This window comes from Chelonoidis abingdonii, chromosome 18 (assembly GCF_003597395.2).
Source record: "Chelonoidis abingdonii isolate Lonesome George chromosome 18, CheloAbing_2.0, whole genome shotgun sequence".
Taxonomy (NCBI): domain Eukaryota; kingdom Metazoa; phylum Chordata; order Testudines; family Testudinidae; genus Chelonoidis; species Chelonoidis abingdonii.
In genome coordinates, this window is record NC_133786.1 from 18,569,813 (window position 1) to 18,586,816 (window position 17,004).

General features: G+C 52.0%; 1 protein-coding gene across 1 annotated transcript in view; it reads right to left on the reverse strand.

Annotated features, from left to right (window-relative positions):
- The window catches only part of DSCAML1 (DS cell adhesion molecule like 1), a 323,770-nt gene that overhangs the window by 41,192 nt on the left and 265,574 nt on the right, over positions 1-17,004 (reverse strand). The window contains exon 20 of the mRNA XM_075073502.1: positions 8,275-8,414. Coding sequence (XP_074929603.1) covers positions 8,275-8,414 — 140 coding nt within the window. The remainder of the gene's footprint in view (positions 1-8,274; positions 8,415-17,004) is intronic.

Sequence of the window (17,004 nt, forward strand, 5' to 3'; positions counted from 1 at the left end):
GGAGGTGGCCCAGGGTAGGGCAGAGGGTAGGATGTGGGGGTGAGGTCTCTATGGTGGAGCTGTGGATGAGGGGTTTGGGGCGTGGGAGGGGCTCAGGGTTGGCATGCAGGGTGAGTGCTGCAAGGTGGGGCCAAGGATGAGGGGTTCAGGAGGGGGCTCAGGGCTAGGGCAGAGGGTTGGGATGCGTGGGGCGGGGAGAGGGCTCTGGGATGTGGGCAGGCATGAGGAGTTTGGGGTAAGGCAGGCTGCCCTGGGGCTGGGGCCAGAGGACTCCCCCCAGCCCTCTCCCTGCCGGCAGCAGTTAGTTCTGGGGAAGGGGCCTATCTCCCCCCTGCAGGCAGCAGGGAGCTCCGGGCCGGGGGAGAGGCCCACAGCAGCCCTGCAAGCCCCAACTTGCTCCCCGCCCCCAGTTCCTGTCCACCCACCTCTGTCCTCTGCAGGTCCCTGCTGCGTGGTCTTTTAGAGCAGCTGCGTGGCTACTTATAGGGCTGCACAGCTTAGAGGGAACTTAGGGAGCTGCACTTAGGGTCGATGGGAGCTGCCACTGGCTCGCAGGCCTTGCAGTGCAGAACACTGATTTATTATCCGAATTATTGTAGCAAATGCCCCTTAACCCCATTGTGCTAGGCACTGTATGCAAAGGGAATAAAGAAATAGTCCCTGCCTCTGCCCCAGTCTCTGCCATCTCTAACATTAACAACCCCCGGCTAATGTCCCATGTACAGGACGGCCCCAAATCCCTGCCTTTGCTTCTCCTCTGAACAACCCAGGGATAGCAACACTTGCTTCTCCAGCCGCATGATGCACCTGCACAACTCTGTAGTTCAGTTAACAGCACAGCTGCAGGGGCTGGGGGCGCTGCCCTCACAGGTGTTCCCCTCACCTTGCGCTCCGACCGGCTGGGAGCACAGAGCACAGCTTGTAAGGGAGCAGGGCAGCAGCAGCTGCTCCCGGGGACTTCCAATAAAAGTCAACATTCAGTGGCCCAGCACCTCTCCCCATTATCTGCGTATGTCCCCAAGGAGGGAGGATTACAGCAGGCAGGCGAGACACGGGAAGGTAGGTGTGGTCGAGTTCTGGAAACACACCAGGCCTCTCGCTGGTATATTTCAAAAGGCTCACGATTTTTATATACAGGGAAGCTAGCAAAATGTGCAACCCCCCTGCTGCCACATCCCCACATCCCCTTCCTCTGGAGGTAGAAGGGTAGAGATGAGAGAGCCACCCCCCATCTCAAAATCACTGGAAAGGCCGGGTACACTCAGAGCAGCTGTCTCTCTCTCTCTCTGTTGGTTTTCTTGGCTCCAGTTTCTGAAAGCTAATTCAGCTCCATTTGGCATTTCTCAATGCCAGTGTAAACTGGCTGGTGTCGTCACTTCTCCAAGGAGCCCAGTTCCGAGCTTCAGGAACAGATGGCGGCATCGGTGTGATGTGTTCCAACGATATCACACTTCCGAGAGCCCACGGTCCCTCCTGCAGATCTACAGCACAAGCAAGGGAGGCTGGGAGAGCAGGAGCTCACAATGGCCCGATGGACCCTCCGCAACAATTTGCTTTGTGACTGCTCATTGTGAAACATGCAACAAAATATTCGCCTCATCCAGCCCAAAATTCAGGATAAAAAATACTGACCCCATGTTATGGCTCCCCTCACTTCCCACGCTCAATTCTTTGTCCCCTCCCACTGGCTGTACTGCACAGGGCCCTTCCTCACTCACCTCTCTGCAGAGCATGCAAAAATGTTGGAGCCAGAGACAGGTTTATTTCCAATAAATAAATGCATAAAATCACCCCACCCCCAAACCCACTCCACTCCAATAACAAGTTGCCCCAGTGCAACCATAACTGCCTCATTTGCATTTAGGACTAGCCCTGCTCCTGTGCCCTTGGGACATCAAACAGACCAGAGAAGAAAAACTCAGTGCCAAGCCAGGTTTCCAGTTTTTCTCTCCCACGCAACAGACCATTGGAAAGGAAATCAGCAGAGCAACATAGCAACCACAGGACTCGCTGCGCACACAAGAGAACCATTTGGGAGCAGCAACTTCCAGGAGCTTGCACTAAGGAATTGAGGGCAATCTGGGGCAAGAGGCATTCCTGATCTTGAGGGAAGGGAGGAGGAGATAAGAGATGGGGAGTTGCTCTCGTTACCCATTTGTTATGAGTAGCAGTACTATGGTCACCTAGCAGCTCCGACCAAGATCAGGGCCCACTGGGCTAGGTGCTTGAGACTAAGAGGGAATCACTGCCCCAAAGAGCTTATAGTCTAACTAGACAAGACAGACCAAGGGTGGGAGTGGGACAAACACAGTGACAGAGCTGGTATTAGAGATCAAGGCTCCTGACTCCCTGAGTAGTGCCTTATCGACCAGGCCACACTGTCTCCCTCTCCAGTTCTTCCCTGAGGGAGGGCTCAGAGAAGAGCAGAATCACTTTTGTAGGCAGCCCTGGCATTCAGGATGCATGAGCCACCAGAAGGGTGACAAACTATGGCTGGACTAGGGTTAACAGAGATCCTTGATGAGGAGCCGCATGCAATGCAATGGCTGTTCTCCTCTGCTCAGACAATGCAGCCAGCGCGTTACAGCCACTGCTCCTGGCAATGATAACAGGGAGAACTCACAGGAAATCCAGCGTGCAGAGGCTCTAAGAGATCTATGGCCACATACAATGTTAGTCTTGGTCACCAATGAACCCCCAGGCACTAACACTCAAGCCCCCCGCTTCACAAAAACTACATGCCTCGGACACTAGAGCTAAATGAGAATCTTTGGCTTTTACCTCACTAGGCATGTTTTTCCCATTTGTGGGTGAGCCAGGTGAGGGCAGACACACACACACACGGCCGGTGCTTACATTAGGCAACCCTAGGCGGTTGCCTAGGGAGCCAGCATTCGGGAGGCAGCATTTTGTGCGCTCCCCACGGGGCGCGCGGGAGCTTCGGTTCTGCTCCCATCGCACCACCGAAGAAGGACTTTCTGCCGACGTGCCGCGGAAAACAGCGGCAGGCAATTGAGCAGCTCAATGACTGCTGCTGTCACATGCGGAATTTTGGCGGAGGGTCCTTCTTCAGCGGCGTGATGGGAGCGGAACCGGAAGCTCCCGCGCGCCCCGTGGGGAACGCACAAAATGCCGCCTCCCGAATTCTGCCTAGGGCGCCAGAAACTCTGGCGCTGCTCCTGCACACAGCACATGACCATGTGCAATGCATACAAAAGTCATTGACTCTGGGGCAGCGAACCTGCTTCAGAAAAGCCCCCTAATGAACAGGGACTGTGCAACAGAGCAAAGACTCACCTGTGTGGCGCCTCCTGCTGGTCATCTTGGGAATTAGCTCAACTCCAGCTCCGGAGCGCCCTCTGCAGGCCGGTGTCTTACCTGCCACTGCCCCAGTGTCCCTCCTGGAATCCGGTGCCCTTTACCTCGGGGTTCTGCCCCAGCAGTACCCCCCTGCTCTGGGTCGCCCCTTCCAGGGGAACCCCCAACCCTCTAAACCCACCTTGCCTCAGTGGCTACTGCCAGTCGTCATCTATCCCCCGCTCGCTGGGGCGGGCTGCAGTCTGTCATGGCCACTCATCGTTGGCAAGGGGTTAGGACCTGCTGCCTCTGCCTATTCCCAGGCTGTATCTCTGCAGCCCCAGTACCTCCGCAGGCCTTCACCAAGCCTGCAGCCTGGTGGTTTTACCAGCTCCCTTGCCCTTTTCCCCAGCACTGCTCTGCTTCAGTACCTTGCTCCCAGGCAGCCAGCCCTGCCCACTCCAGGGCTAGAGTGAGACTCCTACAGCTCCTGGCCCCCAGCCCTCTTATCAGGGCCAGCTGGGTCCTGATTGGGCTGGCCCCAGCTGTGGCTGCCTCCCCAATCAGCCTACCTTGGCTGCTTTTAACCCCTGTTCTCCAGGAGTCGGGCAGCCGCCCCACTACAGACTGGCACAGACTTCCTGAAACCAGAGGGGGCTGAGTGCCAAGCTGGGATAGAAGGCTCCTCTCAGGGCAATTGCTCCTCATCATCACGCCTCCATAAGGGAATGGAAGTGCTGCTCTCCTGACTGTCAAACAACCAGGAGCCATCCACCCAGCCCATCATCGACATGTCGTTTGTCTGGTGTGCCAGTCACAAGGGAAGGGAAGGGCCGTGGGGGAGAGGGAATTCAACAATTAATTGTCTAGTCTATGGAACGGATATTTTGTTTCAATATATATATATACACACACACACATATACAGACCCATATATGTAAAAACACTTACGTGTGCATGTGCATAAACATACATACACTATTCATTCCATAGAATAGACTTAATTGTGTATACACATATGTGTGTGTGTGTACACACATACATAACACACATAATATAGTGTATCTATGTTACAATATATGTAAATATATCCAATATATAGATATACATATATAAATATTACATCGTAAACATAACTTTTTAACCAAATGACAGTTTTGACATTACACCAAGAAAACAATATCGGATCCCAGCGGTTTTACCAGTTGCTTTGATGAAAAGATTATGTTGCCCTGGAAACCAGGGGCTCAGATATTGAAATGAATTTGAGAAGGAGCTTTCGATAAGCACTAGTTTGCAGACCTCCTGTCAACCTCTCCCCTGGTGAAGACGGGATGGGACCCTGTTTAATTTTTATTTTAATTTTGGTCAGCTGCTGGTGAGAGAATGTCTCGTAAATTTGCCCTTTTGAAATCCGTGCAGGGACGACGGGTGAGATGCGTGGTGAAAGGTAACAAACAGATAGTGAGATTACGATCAAATGCAAATTGTACACACGTTTATTTGCACAAACCCCCCTGTAACAAGAGAGTGAGCACTTGCATCGTGCGTGGAGCTGAATCACATCGACTTTCATCCACGCCACTTGGCTCTATTATTAATATTTTTTTCCTGGCCAATTAATCCCTCTCCCCTGCTCTATGCAGCAGCAACACCCAGTTCTGGGTCCTGCTGCTGTGAATCCCGCTCCAACAGGAGCGGTCGCTTTCCTTTTCCTTCCCCTGCCCCTCGCAAAGCAGAAATGGTATCAGTCTAGAAACCTGTCTACACCTGCCCCATGGAGATGGGGACATGAGCCCTCACCTTCTCCTACGAGTTGGCAAAGATCAACTGCCACAACTGGACACAGGCTGAGTGCTGGGAGGGGCCAAAGGGGCCCCAGTGGGCATGCACTTGCAATGCAATAGAAAAGCCTGAAGCCTGGGCGAGCTGGGGCTGGTACATCATGGAGCAGGGATTGCCACTCTGTGCCCGAACCTCCATACTGCAGAGCACCCAGAACCAGAGTGACCAGCCAAGGAGATTCAGAGCAGAACAATAACAGTTCAGGGACAGAGGGAGCCCACAAAGACAGAGATGGGAAGAGCTTCGGGCCTAAACTCTAGCACCTGAATAAAAGCAGCCTGAGGTCCTGATGGGATGCAGCAGCCTTAGTCTACTGGCTGCTCGGCCCCTGGACAAACCAGACCACTGACATCTAGCTGCTGGGCTTGAGGCTCCCAAATTCAAACAATTTGCTTAAGGCTGGGATTTCCCGACAGAGGCAGGGGCCCAGCCAGTTCCTGTTGAAATCGTATGGGATTGGGCACCAATTCACCTCGGCTCCTTTAGGAATCCCAGCTGGAGTGTATCCCCAGGACACAGTCTGGGTAAAATACAGTGAGGGGTGTGCAGGGAGAGACACGAGAGCTGTGCACACACGGTGACGCCTTCCTTACGGAGAGCAGGGAAGACGAAGATCAGCTGCTTTGTCGAGCTGGGTCTTCTGAAAGGTGCAGGAGACCCCTCCTCTATGCACCTGGGGATACTCCTGCGTAGTGCTCCAGGGGCTTGTCTACTTGGGGAGTTATTCCTGATTCACCCCGTGTGTATTCTCTTATTCCAGAATAAGAGCGCTCACACAAACAGTTAACCAGGAATAGCTAGTCTCTTTAAACTCATACTTCATCCAAGCCAAGTTCCTGTGTAGACAAACCCTGAGACGGGGAAGATGTCTAGTTTAGGAGACTTCCTGTGCAGGCTTCCCTTTGTCTGAAGAGGGTTGAATGTCAGGAGGAAGGGGAGTGGGTGTAACTTGGAGCAAGGGATGAAGCTGAGCAAAGGAGATTTTATACAACCGTGTCCCCTAGGGAAGTTCCCAGGTCTTGGACACAGAGAGAGGATGGAGAAACCCACGGCCCACACACAGTGAGAACCAATCTCACACTGACTCAGTAGGATGGACCCGATGGGACCAGGGCAATCTCCTCTGATTTCCGAGGTGCAGTATCGAGTTGTTGTGCTTTCAGTGGGATATTTTCACGCTCCCTGACATGACTTCCCTTACACGCACCTGCAGCTGGAACATTGCTCAGATATTTACTTCAGAGATGTTTGTAAACAACAGAACATGAAAATCTATAAAACATGACTCCACTAAGCAGCTTGTTTTAGACAGAGTCGGGCATGGTAGATGAAGTGGAAGTGTCTGCAGATAGCACAGACCCAGGGGGGATTGATACCAGACACAAGGAGCCTGAATCTTCCATGGGTCAGGCTCCTTGGGAATGTCAGGGCAGATGTACGGGGGCAGGGCAGGTTCCTCTGTTTTCCCCTTACACTAGAAGGGGTCAAGTGATCTGGGATCCCAGCTCAGTTCTTTAAAAGGTTCCCCTCTCACTCCTGGAGTTGGTCTATTCCTTTTAAACTTGATGCTACTCATTTAAGAGAAGCTCCCTCCACCTACTTGGCACCTTCCCCTGCCTGGCCTTCAGCCAGGGAGCTGTGCAATGGAAGAGGAAGCGCAGCCCTAAGGAACAGTCTGGGCTTCTCACCTCTAGAAGTAGGAATTCAAGTGAGTTCACGCTGGGAAAGGGGCTGGTGGTGAGTGACTTCTACAGTGAGAGGCTGTCCTTCCACTCTGCCCATTTCAGAATAATTAGCAGCCTGTGAAGCGGAGAGTCAGAACTGGGGTACCAGGGGCTGCCGTGGATCAGGACTCTGGGGCATCAGCAGAGCTTGGGAGGGAGGAACAGTGTTCTCTGGAATAATGGGGATGCTGCAGGTCAGGGCTGATGGGCAGCTGATGCAGCCCTTGTCTGCTGTGCGCCTGGCTCTCCGCTCAGCCTCAGTGTGTTATTGAGGACTAACATTCACCCCCGCAAATGTGTGCGCTCTCTTGCTCTCTCTCACACACATGCGCTGGCCCCTTTCGTTCTGCCCACAAGTTTCCTGCAAGAAGACAAGGGCTCCTGACAAGCTCTAAACACAAGAAATGCCATCGCACTGGACACCAGGGCCTGTTTGTTGAAGACGTTACCTAAGTAAAACAAACAAAAGACTACCTGCACTCTGGAGAATTCCCCAGGACCGGATAAATCCCCCAAACAGAAACTGTGCCGGGAGGGGCTCAGTGCCTGCAGGCTGCACTGACCGGGGGACCGTACAGGAGCTATCTTAAAATGTATCTTGTGACTTGGTTGCTTGTTAAAAGCACAAGAGATCCCTGACACCAGTGCTGAGTTTACACCCATAAACCACTGACACCACAGCAATAAATGTACAAGTGGAGGGGTGTCTAAGACAGAAACCATCTGTGGTGGCATTCAGAACATCCACCCGTGCTCAAGAAAGACGCTAATCCATTGTAAAAACAACTGATTAGCTTTAATATGCAGGGCAGTGGGCTTCTGCTATCACTGCTAAGAGGTGCCTTTAGATTATGAGCATCAGGAATGCATAGGGCCAGATGATCCAGAGGCAATGAATGCAAAATGCTAGACAAACATTCTCTCTCTTTCCTCGGGATGGTCCACGCAGAGGAGAACAGCCCACTACTCCTATCTGCTAACAGTTACCTGTTTAGGTCGAGTGGCAGGGACCTGTGCCCAGGGTTTGACTCTAGTGGGGCAGGTTGTTACATAAACAATGGGTGACAGCTAGGAGTGTGAGAAGGCACCCAGGCTTTCCCACCTGCATTTCCATTTGACTCATTAGCTGGCGTAGCTGAGGGGCCCCAATGTGCTTTCTGATCCCTTGAGCAGTGAGCTGAAAGTTTCCCAGCTCCCTCCTACGGCAAGCCCAGTGTGCTCATTTACCACATCCAGTGCCAGGCTGCTAGGCAGCCCAAGGCAGCTCTGCTAACTGATGGTGCATAGTGGGGGTGGGGGGGGCAGGGTGTTTTCATGCATGCCCTCCAGGACTGCATGCAGTCTCCTCTGAGCAGAAAGGTTAATTCATCACCGCCCAATCACCCACACTCCCTCGTGTCCTACTTACTGGCTGTCCGGACCCAGGGCTGGAGCAGAAGATGGTGTATTTCCGGATGATCCCGTTCGGCTTAGTTGGGGGAAGCCAGGACACGACCACGCTGCTGGCAGAAGATGGGATGGCTTTTATCCTGGCGGGGGGGCCTGGAACTGAGCAAGAGACAATTGACTTTAGACCCAGCAGCTTCAGCAAAGCCGGCTAGATCCACCACGACCTCCGAGCAGGACGCTGATTCCTCCTCCCCGTGGGGGGAAAGGCCAGACCACTCTTCCTGCATGCCCAGTGTCCGCAGGCATTCACATCATTTGAGGTCTTCTTCTAAGAGGAATTCCTTATAACCAGGAATGCCACAATTCTAGCAGGCGTCAATGCTGTGGAAGGACTGGCTCTCGATCCGGCCCTGGCTTGGTGTTGGATGCAGGTGCTATTTTGGCACTGAACCATTTTGGGTGCCCAAAATGGAAGAAAGCTATTCTGGAGGCTGCATGCAGGGTACCTCCCCTGCCGCAGGGCTGAGCCTTTCACCCTCCCATGCTAAGGAGGGCAGATGCTGAGTCAGCCAGAGAGGCAAAGGAAGCAAGTCCAGCAGAGGACAATCCGTCCTACCTTTCATTTTGGGTTCAGTGCTTGGCTGGGGAAATGGGAAGCACCTGGGTTGGGGCTTTCACAGAACCATACACACATGGGGCTGGAAGGGACCTAGATAGGTCATCTTGTCCTTCCCCTGCACTGAGACAGAGCCAAGGAAACCCAGACCATCCCTGACAGGCGCTTGTCTGACCTGGTCTTAAAAATCTCCAATGATTGGGATTCCACAGCCTCCTTTGGGAGCCAGCTCCAGAGCTTAACTAGCCTCAGAGTTAGAAAAGTTTTCCTAATAGCTTACCCATAGCTCCCTTGCTGCAGATTAAGCCCATTATTTCTTGCGCTGTCTTCAGCAGACACGGAGAACAATTGATCACTGCCCCCCTTATAACAGCCCTTAACACGTTTGAAGACTATAATCAGGTCCCACCTCAGGCTTCTTTGCTCAAGTCTAAACATGCCCAATTTTTTTAACCTTTCCTCATAAGTCAGGTTTGCTAAATATTTTATCATCTTTTTTGCTCTCCTCTCCTTCACGCCAGTGTTCAGCCCAGACCAAGGGTCAGGCCCTTAAACGGGAGGTTTGGTTCAAACACATCATTACTCGTGGTGCCCTCTCACAACACAAGAGGCATCTGGGCTGTGATGCCCAACGGTTTCGCTGTCTAACACTGTGGGGATTCTAAGGCCTCATGTTAAAATCTATTTCCACAGGGGCCATAAGGTAAACATCTGTCCCAAATCTGGACCTTAGCGTCCAAAATCTAGGTGCTTACTATGGACTCCCCCAAGCTTTCTACCAGCTTGGATCTTATCTCGCTGCCACCAGACAGGAATACAGCGCCTGCCTCGCTTTGGTCCCCCCAGACTTTCCCTGGAGAGACCCCCCAAGACCCAGCCCCTGGGTCTCCCTATCTCATCCCCCAGCTTCCCTCCCTTTCCCTGCGTTAGCCGGAGTGACGCTGTATTATGCTCCTTGAATACAAACCAGCGAGGATAATTTACCTCCCCCTGGGCTATGCATTCAAACCTAGTCAGCTAACACAAAGAGATTCCCCCCTCCCTTCTTCCCGTAGCTGTAACTAGAGAAAAGACCTCAAGCAAGTCTTAAAAAGAAAACTTTATATAAAAAGAAAGAACATACATATAAACTAAACACTGCATTAAGAGATCAATACAGGGATATGGCTTATAAGAAAATAGGAATAATCAGTCTGATTTAAAAGAGAGCCAATTTAAACCAGTCCAGCAAACATCACACATGTAAATACAAAACAAAGCACCTAACAGCCTATAGCCTTGCTACATTTGTACTCACACTTTGGTAGACGAAAGTTAGAAAAAAGATTGGAGTTAGAAGAAAAGCTGTTTCACTCCATAGCCGGGAGAAACAAAAGACTCAGAGTCCCCAATTCCCGCCCCTAACTTTTAAAAAATCCAGTTCTCTGATTGGTCCTCTGGTCAGGTGTTTGGTTCCCCCTTTACAGGTAAAGAAAATTTAATCCTTACCTATCTACTTATGACAGGCCACTCCGAGGCGGGATCACTGCTGCCCACAACGCACAATCGTGCTACGTCTTGTCTTGTGCCCATTTCTACCACATTGCGCAGCTGAAATACCTCTGAAATACAGGCTGTACATTGTGGCCCCACAAATCCCTCCCTCCCACCCCAGCACCGTGAAATGCCAGGACACTTGACTCTGCCTAATGCCTGTCATACCAGCATCTCAAAGCACTTTCTAAACATCAAATAGTTCATCCTGGTTTGCAGAGGGGTGGATGGGACACAGAGTGAGCCAACAGCCGAGCCCAGGAATCCCAGCTGCTGGCTCCTAGCTGGAGTCACTAGACCACGCGGCCTCATAGCTAGGAGTAGGGACAGCAGAGGCTGCCCACTCCTGCGTCCCTCCCTGCAGACTTTTGTCTGCAGGATTGAGAGTCTACTCATGTGCAGGGATCAGCCTGTTAGGAGACCACACCTAACAGCGTAGCCACATCTAACTGAGGACAGCACCTGCCTCTTGCCAAACCAGAGGCAGGAGGGTTAATTCCAGCTCATGCTCATATTTAGAAGCTGCAATTGGCTTTTAATGTCTGTCTCCTTAATCCACTAACATGCCTGACTGGCTTATCCTTGCTCTACCCTAATGTGCCTTCCCAGCATCTGGTGCTTTCCAAAGACAGGCAGCTGAGGGGCTCAGGGCCCCTGTCTCCTATTCCCAGCCCAAGGACAGCACAGAGCGAGGAAAACACTCAAACTCGTTAATGGAATTAAAGTAGGCCAGGCAGAGAGTGTAAATATTTAAATAACTAGAGTTTTTTTAAAAAGTGTTTATTTCAACAAGTGCTGATGGGTTTAGCAGCATGGGGCCGGGCGTGGGTTATTTTTACTGCACTGACTGTTTCTTCTGCTTCCAAATCTCCTCCACAACCCAAAGCGCAGACCTCTCCAGACCACACCCAACTGCCCTGGGGGGTGAAGGACGACTGGCACAAGCAGATAGGGAAATGAGCTGGAAAAATAATGATCCAACCTCTGCACCCCACTCTTCCTAAAGACCTAAATATCCATCTCTGTGACCCTGGGAATTCACACTCTGCTCACTCCCATGGTGTCTGAGCACACCCCAGACTGGCTGACATTGAGGATGATCCTGCTGCACAGCCAGCACCCCCAGCCCTCTTGCAAGGATGCTGCCTTGGGGGATAGCTCCATAGAGGGAGTTCCCAGGGCGTGCCAGCTGATCATCTCATCCCACTCCCAGAGCCATGGTGCAGAGCGGCTGCTCTGCTGCACTGTGCTGGGGTTGATGCCAACAAGGGCACGCGCAGCCCCAGCACAAACAGAAGGCAGAAATTTTGGACTTAAGAGACGTTTGTCCCTGGTTGGGATCGATCCTTTTCTGGGCCCGGGGACTTCAAAGAACCATTGCACTGGCCCCATCTCCGGAGAGACAGGAGCTCCCCCAACACACTCCCTAACTGCCCATGCCCCTTGGTGTGGAGGCTGTTGGCACCCGTCCTACCCCCAACCCCCAGCTGGGTGGGGTTAACTGTAGTTTTATCCTAGAACAGCAGCACTCGTCCCTGCTCTAGCCCGTGCATGTGACCCCCACAGCAAATGGATCATTTTCTCCCCATACAACACAGGAGGAAATTGAGGCCCAGAGAGACGAGATCTGCAGGATGCTCACAGTGAGCAAGCTGGGAACAGAAGGTGGCAGTCCCACGTACAACTCCTGATTCTGCTCCAGAACCACTGTCCCTCTCCCATATTGTCAGCACAAAGGGGTCGATTAGCTCATGCTGGTAACAGGCTCAATGCTGAGGTTATTCTCAAGGCCCAGGCTCTTCTGGAAATTTCCAGCCCCTAGTTCTTCTCCAGCCCCTGCTCATCCCCCAGGAGCAGACACCTGGTCCCCTCCTTGCCACTGCTGGAGACTGGTTGCTATGTGGAACTAAGTCCCCAGGAAAGCCCTTGACAGAGAGCTCATGTCAGCGTTCCCCCCTGCCAAGCTGTGAGGATGATGTGGTGTCAGTCTGTGTCCTCCTAGTTCTTGGGGCTCACCCTTCCCTACCCAGAGACACCTGCTATCACCATCTCCCTCAGCCTCACACCCCCGGCTGGCAAAGCTCCCTCATGTTAATGCTGGAGACAAAGGGGGTCTCTTCCAGGGCAGACAATGCACTGCCTCTTCCCTGGTGCAATCTAGACTAGCTGGGTCCTCCTCCCTTGAGGGGAAGGAGGACTGGTCATCAGGTTGAGCAGGGCTGACTTTGTTAGCCACTTGGAGTTAGATGCCTGGATTAAAGAGCACTAGATCACTGTAATAAGTAGAAAAACATATGCTTGTCCAAAAAGCCCCTGATAGATTGCACCCTGCAGTGGTTGAAAGATGTCTGGAGCAACTTGGCACCCCATCAGCCAGTAAACTGATTGCCCACTGAGTTGAAAATACAGACGTATCAACTGCAAAATGGACAATGCAAAAACAGCAACAAAAGTTTGGTTTTTGTTCAAGACAATGTTGGCAACTGCACTGCCAAGGTCACCCAGCATCCCTGGGCCTACCCCACTAGGCCCTGAACTTCAACTCCTCCTGTATTTTTATAGCACCTTTTATCTATCCCCAACTGTGTTCCAACCCTGCGCAAAGAGCACCACTGAAATGCAGCCACATCTGGGGCTCAGGGTGACAGCTGACTGGCTGAGCAGTAGATTGTAGAACAGTGAAGGCTGGGGGAAGGGATGTTTCTCTAAGAACTTCCAAGGCAAACCCCATCCTCTTGCAGAAAGAGCAGCAGGATCTGCCAGAGATGTCCTTTAAGGACTCACCTTGAAGCCCCGCACAGAATACTGTACAGTGTGTGGAGCTCAGCTTCTCCAGCTATCTGCTGCCAATAGCAGGGTCACGGGAAATAGCTACAGCAGGGATCTTAGAGGCCATCACAGAGTGAAGGGCTAGGCCCATGCTGTCATTTACCAAGGAGTCCTGGAGAGTTCATACCAGGTGGTCCAGTCCCCACAGCCATCCCCTCCAGCACTCCAAGGCTCTCAGCATCGCAGTGAGGATCATATGCATACAAAAGAGGCAGGCCTGGGCAAAGCAGCTATCTTTGGGTCGATTCCTGCTCCAGCTGGACTCAGCAGCAAAGCTCCAATTGGTTTCAATGGCAGCAGGATCAGACCTGGAGGATTGGTGGATTAACACACACACAAACCCCGTCCCTCAACCCTCCACACACTCAGGATTAGGTGCAGCCTTTCTCTGCTAACATTCCTTAGCCAAAATCTGCTCCTGCCCATGTTTGTAGACTAGAAAGGTCTCCCACAACCACACTTGAACGTACACTAACGTAGGAAACTGTGCTGCCTGGCTTCCTGCCTCTCAGTCACCTAGGCCCTAACACTCAGAGCTGAGTTACATTTCGAAATATATTGATTTCTGTTGCAACACAGAATGCAAAGTGTACAATGCTCATTTGATATCACTTTTTATTACAAATAATTTACATTGTAAACAGATAAAAGAAATAGTATTTTTCAATTCACCTCAATCAAGTACTATAGGTGCAATTTCTTTATCGTGAAAGTGCAACTTACAAATGTAGAATTTTTATTTATTTATTTATTTTTTTACATAACTGCACAAAACAATGTAAAATTTTACAGCCTACAAGTCAGAGCATGGAAAGGCATGCGAATGTTTAGCGTATCTGGCATGTAACCTTGCAACACCAGCTATAACAGTGCCATATCAACGCTAGTTCTCACTTTCAGGTGACATTGTAAATAAGAAGCAGACAGCATTATCTCCCGTGAATGTAAACAAACTTGTCTGTCTAGCGTTTCGCTGAACAAGAAGTAGGACTCAGTGGACTGAAATTAATTTAGTTAATTTGTTTTGCGTTAATCGCTTTGATTAACTGAGATTAATTGACAGCCCTAGTCCTAAGTATGGCACATGATCTGGTCCAAGAGGTGAATGTAGCTGAGCAATATCCCCAACAATGCAATTCCTTTCCAAAAGGGGAACTACACAAACAGGGGGCTAGTTAGCTGGCAATAAAAAGAATCAGTCACAGGGTGAAGTGCCTGCATGGTGCGTGGAAATTCTTTAGAAGGGTCAGGACTGTTGGGCTGGGCGGCTGAACAAGCGAGCAAACAAGCGGCTGGGGGCTGTGATCCATCCAGCCTGTCTCCGTTTCATCTCTGCTGGCCAGGAGACCTGGAGGTGAGTCCAGCTGACAGGGTGGGAGGTGCTAGGTGGGGAAATCACTGAGGTGACTGGCACTGACTGGGCAGGAGGTGTTGGGTGGAAAAGCCCAGAGGTGGGTTGGCGCTGACAGGGTAGGAGGTGCTGGGCGAGAAAAATCACTGAGGCGGCTGGTGCTGACTGTGTAGGAGGCGCTAGGCAGGAAAGTCACTGAGGCGGCTGGCACTGAGCAGGTAGGAGGTGTTGGGACGGAAGCCCAGAGGTGACTTTAGCTGACTGGGCAGGAGGCTCTGGGTGGGAAAATCACTGAGGCAGCTCACGCTGACTGGACAGGAGGTGCTGGGCGGGAAAATCACTGAGGTGACTGGTGCTGACTGGGCAGGAGGTGCTGGGCGGGAAAATCACTGAGGTGACTGGTGCTGACTGGGCAGGAGGCTCTGGGTGGGAAAATCACTGAGGCAGCTCACGCTGACTGGACAGGAGGCGCTGACTGGGAAAATCACTGAGGAGGCTGGTGCTGACTGGACAGGAGGCGCTGAGTGGGAAAATCACTGAGGAGACTGGTGCTGAGTGGGAAAATCACTGAGGAGGCTGGTGCTGACTGGGTAGGAAGAGTTGGGAGGGAAAATCACTGGAAGTGGCTGGCACTGACTGGGCAGGAGGCTCTAGGCAGGAAAATAACTGAGGCTGTTCGTGCTGACTGGGTAGGAAGTGCTGAATGATAAAATCACTGAGGTGGCTCACGGTGACTGGACAGGAGGCGCTGAGTGGGAAAATCACTGAGGAGACTGGTGCTGAGTGGGAAAATCACTGAGGAGGCTGGCGCTGACTGGGTAGGAAGAGTTGGGAGGGAAAATCACTGGAAGCGGCTGGCACTGACTGGGCAGGAGGCTCTAGGCGGAAAAATAACTGAAGTTGTTCGTGCTGTCTGGACAGGAGGCGCTGACTGGGAAAATCACTGAGGAGGCTGGCACTGACTGGATAGGAGGCACTGAGTGATAACATCAGGCAGCTCACGTTCATTGGACAGGAGATGCTTGGCGAGAAAATCACTGAGGGGGCTGGCGCTGACTGGGCAGGAGGCTTTAGGCGGGAAAATAACTGATGCTGTTTGTGCTGACTGGGTAGGAGGTGCTGAATGATAAAATCACTGAGGGGGCTGGCGCTGACTGGACAGGAGGCGCTGGGTGGGAAAATCACTGTGGGGGTTGGCGCTGACTGGACAGGACGTGCTGGGCGGGAAAATCACTGAGGTGACTCACAGTGACTGGACAGGAGATGCTGGGCAGGAAAATTCCTGGAAGTGGCTGGTGCTGACTGGGCAGGAGACTCTAGGGGGGAAAATAACTCAGGCTGTTCGTGCTGACAGGGCAGGAGGTACTGACTGGGAAAATCACTGAGGCAGCTCATACTGGCTGGGTAGGAGGAGTTGTGAGGGAAAGCCCAGAGGTGAGTTTAGCTGATTGAGCAGGAAAACCACTGAGGTGGCTCACGGTCACTGGGCAGGAGGCTCTGGGTGGGAAAATCACTGAGAAGGCTGGTGCTGACTGGGTAGGAGGCGCTGGGCAGGAAACATACTGAGGGGAATTGTGCTGATTGTATAGGAGGAGTTGGGAGGGAAAGCCCAGAGATGGGTTTTGCTGATTGGGCAGGAGGCACGTGGCAGGAAAAGTCATTGAGGCAGCTGGCACTGACAGGGCAGGAGACACTGGGCGGGAAAAGTCACTGAGGTGGCTGGTGCTGACTGGGGAGGAGATGTTGGGAGGGAAAGTACAGAGGTGGGTCGTGCTGACTGGGTAGGAGGCGCTGGGTGGGGAAATCACGAAGGCAGCTGCCGTTGACTGGATAGGAGATGCTGGATGGGGAAATCACGGAGGCGGCTGGCGCTGACTGGGTAGGACTTGTTGGGAGGAAAAACCCAGAGTTGGGTCAAGCTCTCAGCATGGGAGGCACTAGGCAGAAAATCTGAGGGGGCTTGTGCTGACTGGGTAGGGGCTGATGGGCGGAAATGCCCAGAGGTGGGTTGCACTGACTGCACAGGAGCGCTGAGTGGGAAAATCACAGAGATATATCATGCTAAAAGGAAAGGAGGTGCTGGGTCAGAAAAAACGGAAGCCAACATGAAATATTGAACAGGAGGTACTGGGAAGGTAACACTGTAAATGATAATCTTACTGGGGAAAAGTCATGGAAAGGAAAGGGGAACAGAATCTTCTACTGATATGACAAAAAGAACTGCGTAGCAAACTCCTAAAGCACTCCTTCCACTCATGAGACAAATGGCCCCAGGTGGCAAATGTGTGTACAGGTTTGAGAGTACCAGGAAAGAGACGTTAAGCAGGAAACCTCAGCCAGCTTCTGCTGATTAGGAAGAAGGTGTTGAGTTCCATGCAAGCTCTCGTAACTTTGACAAAACAAAAGTGCTGAAAATTAGA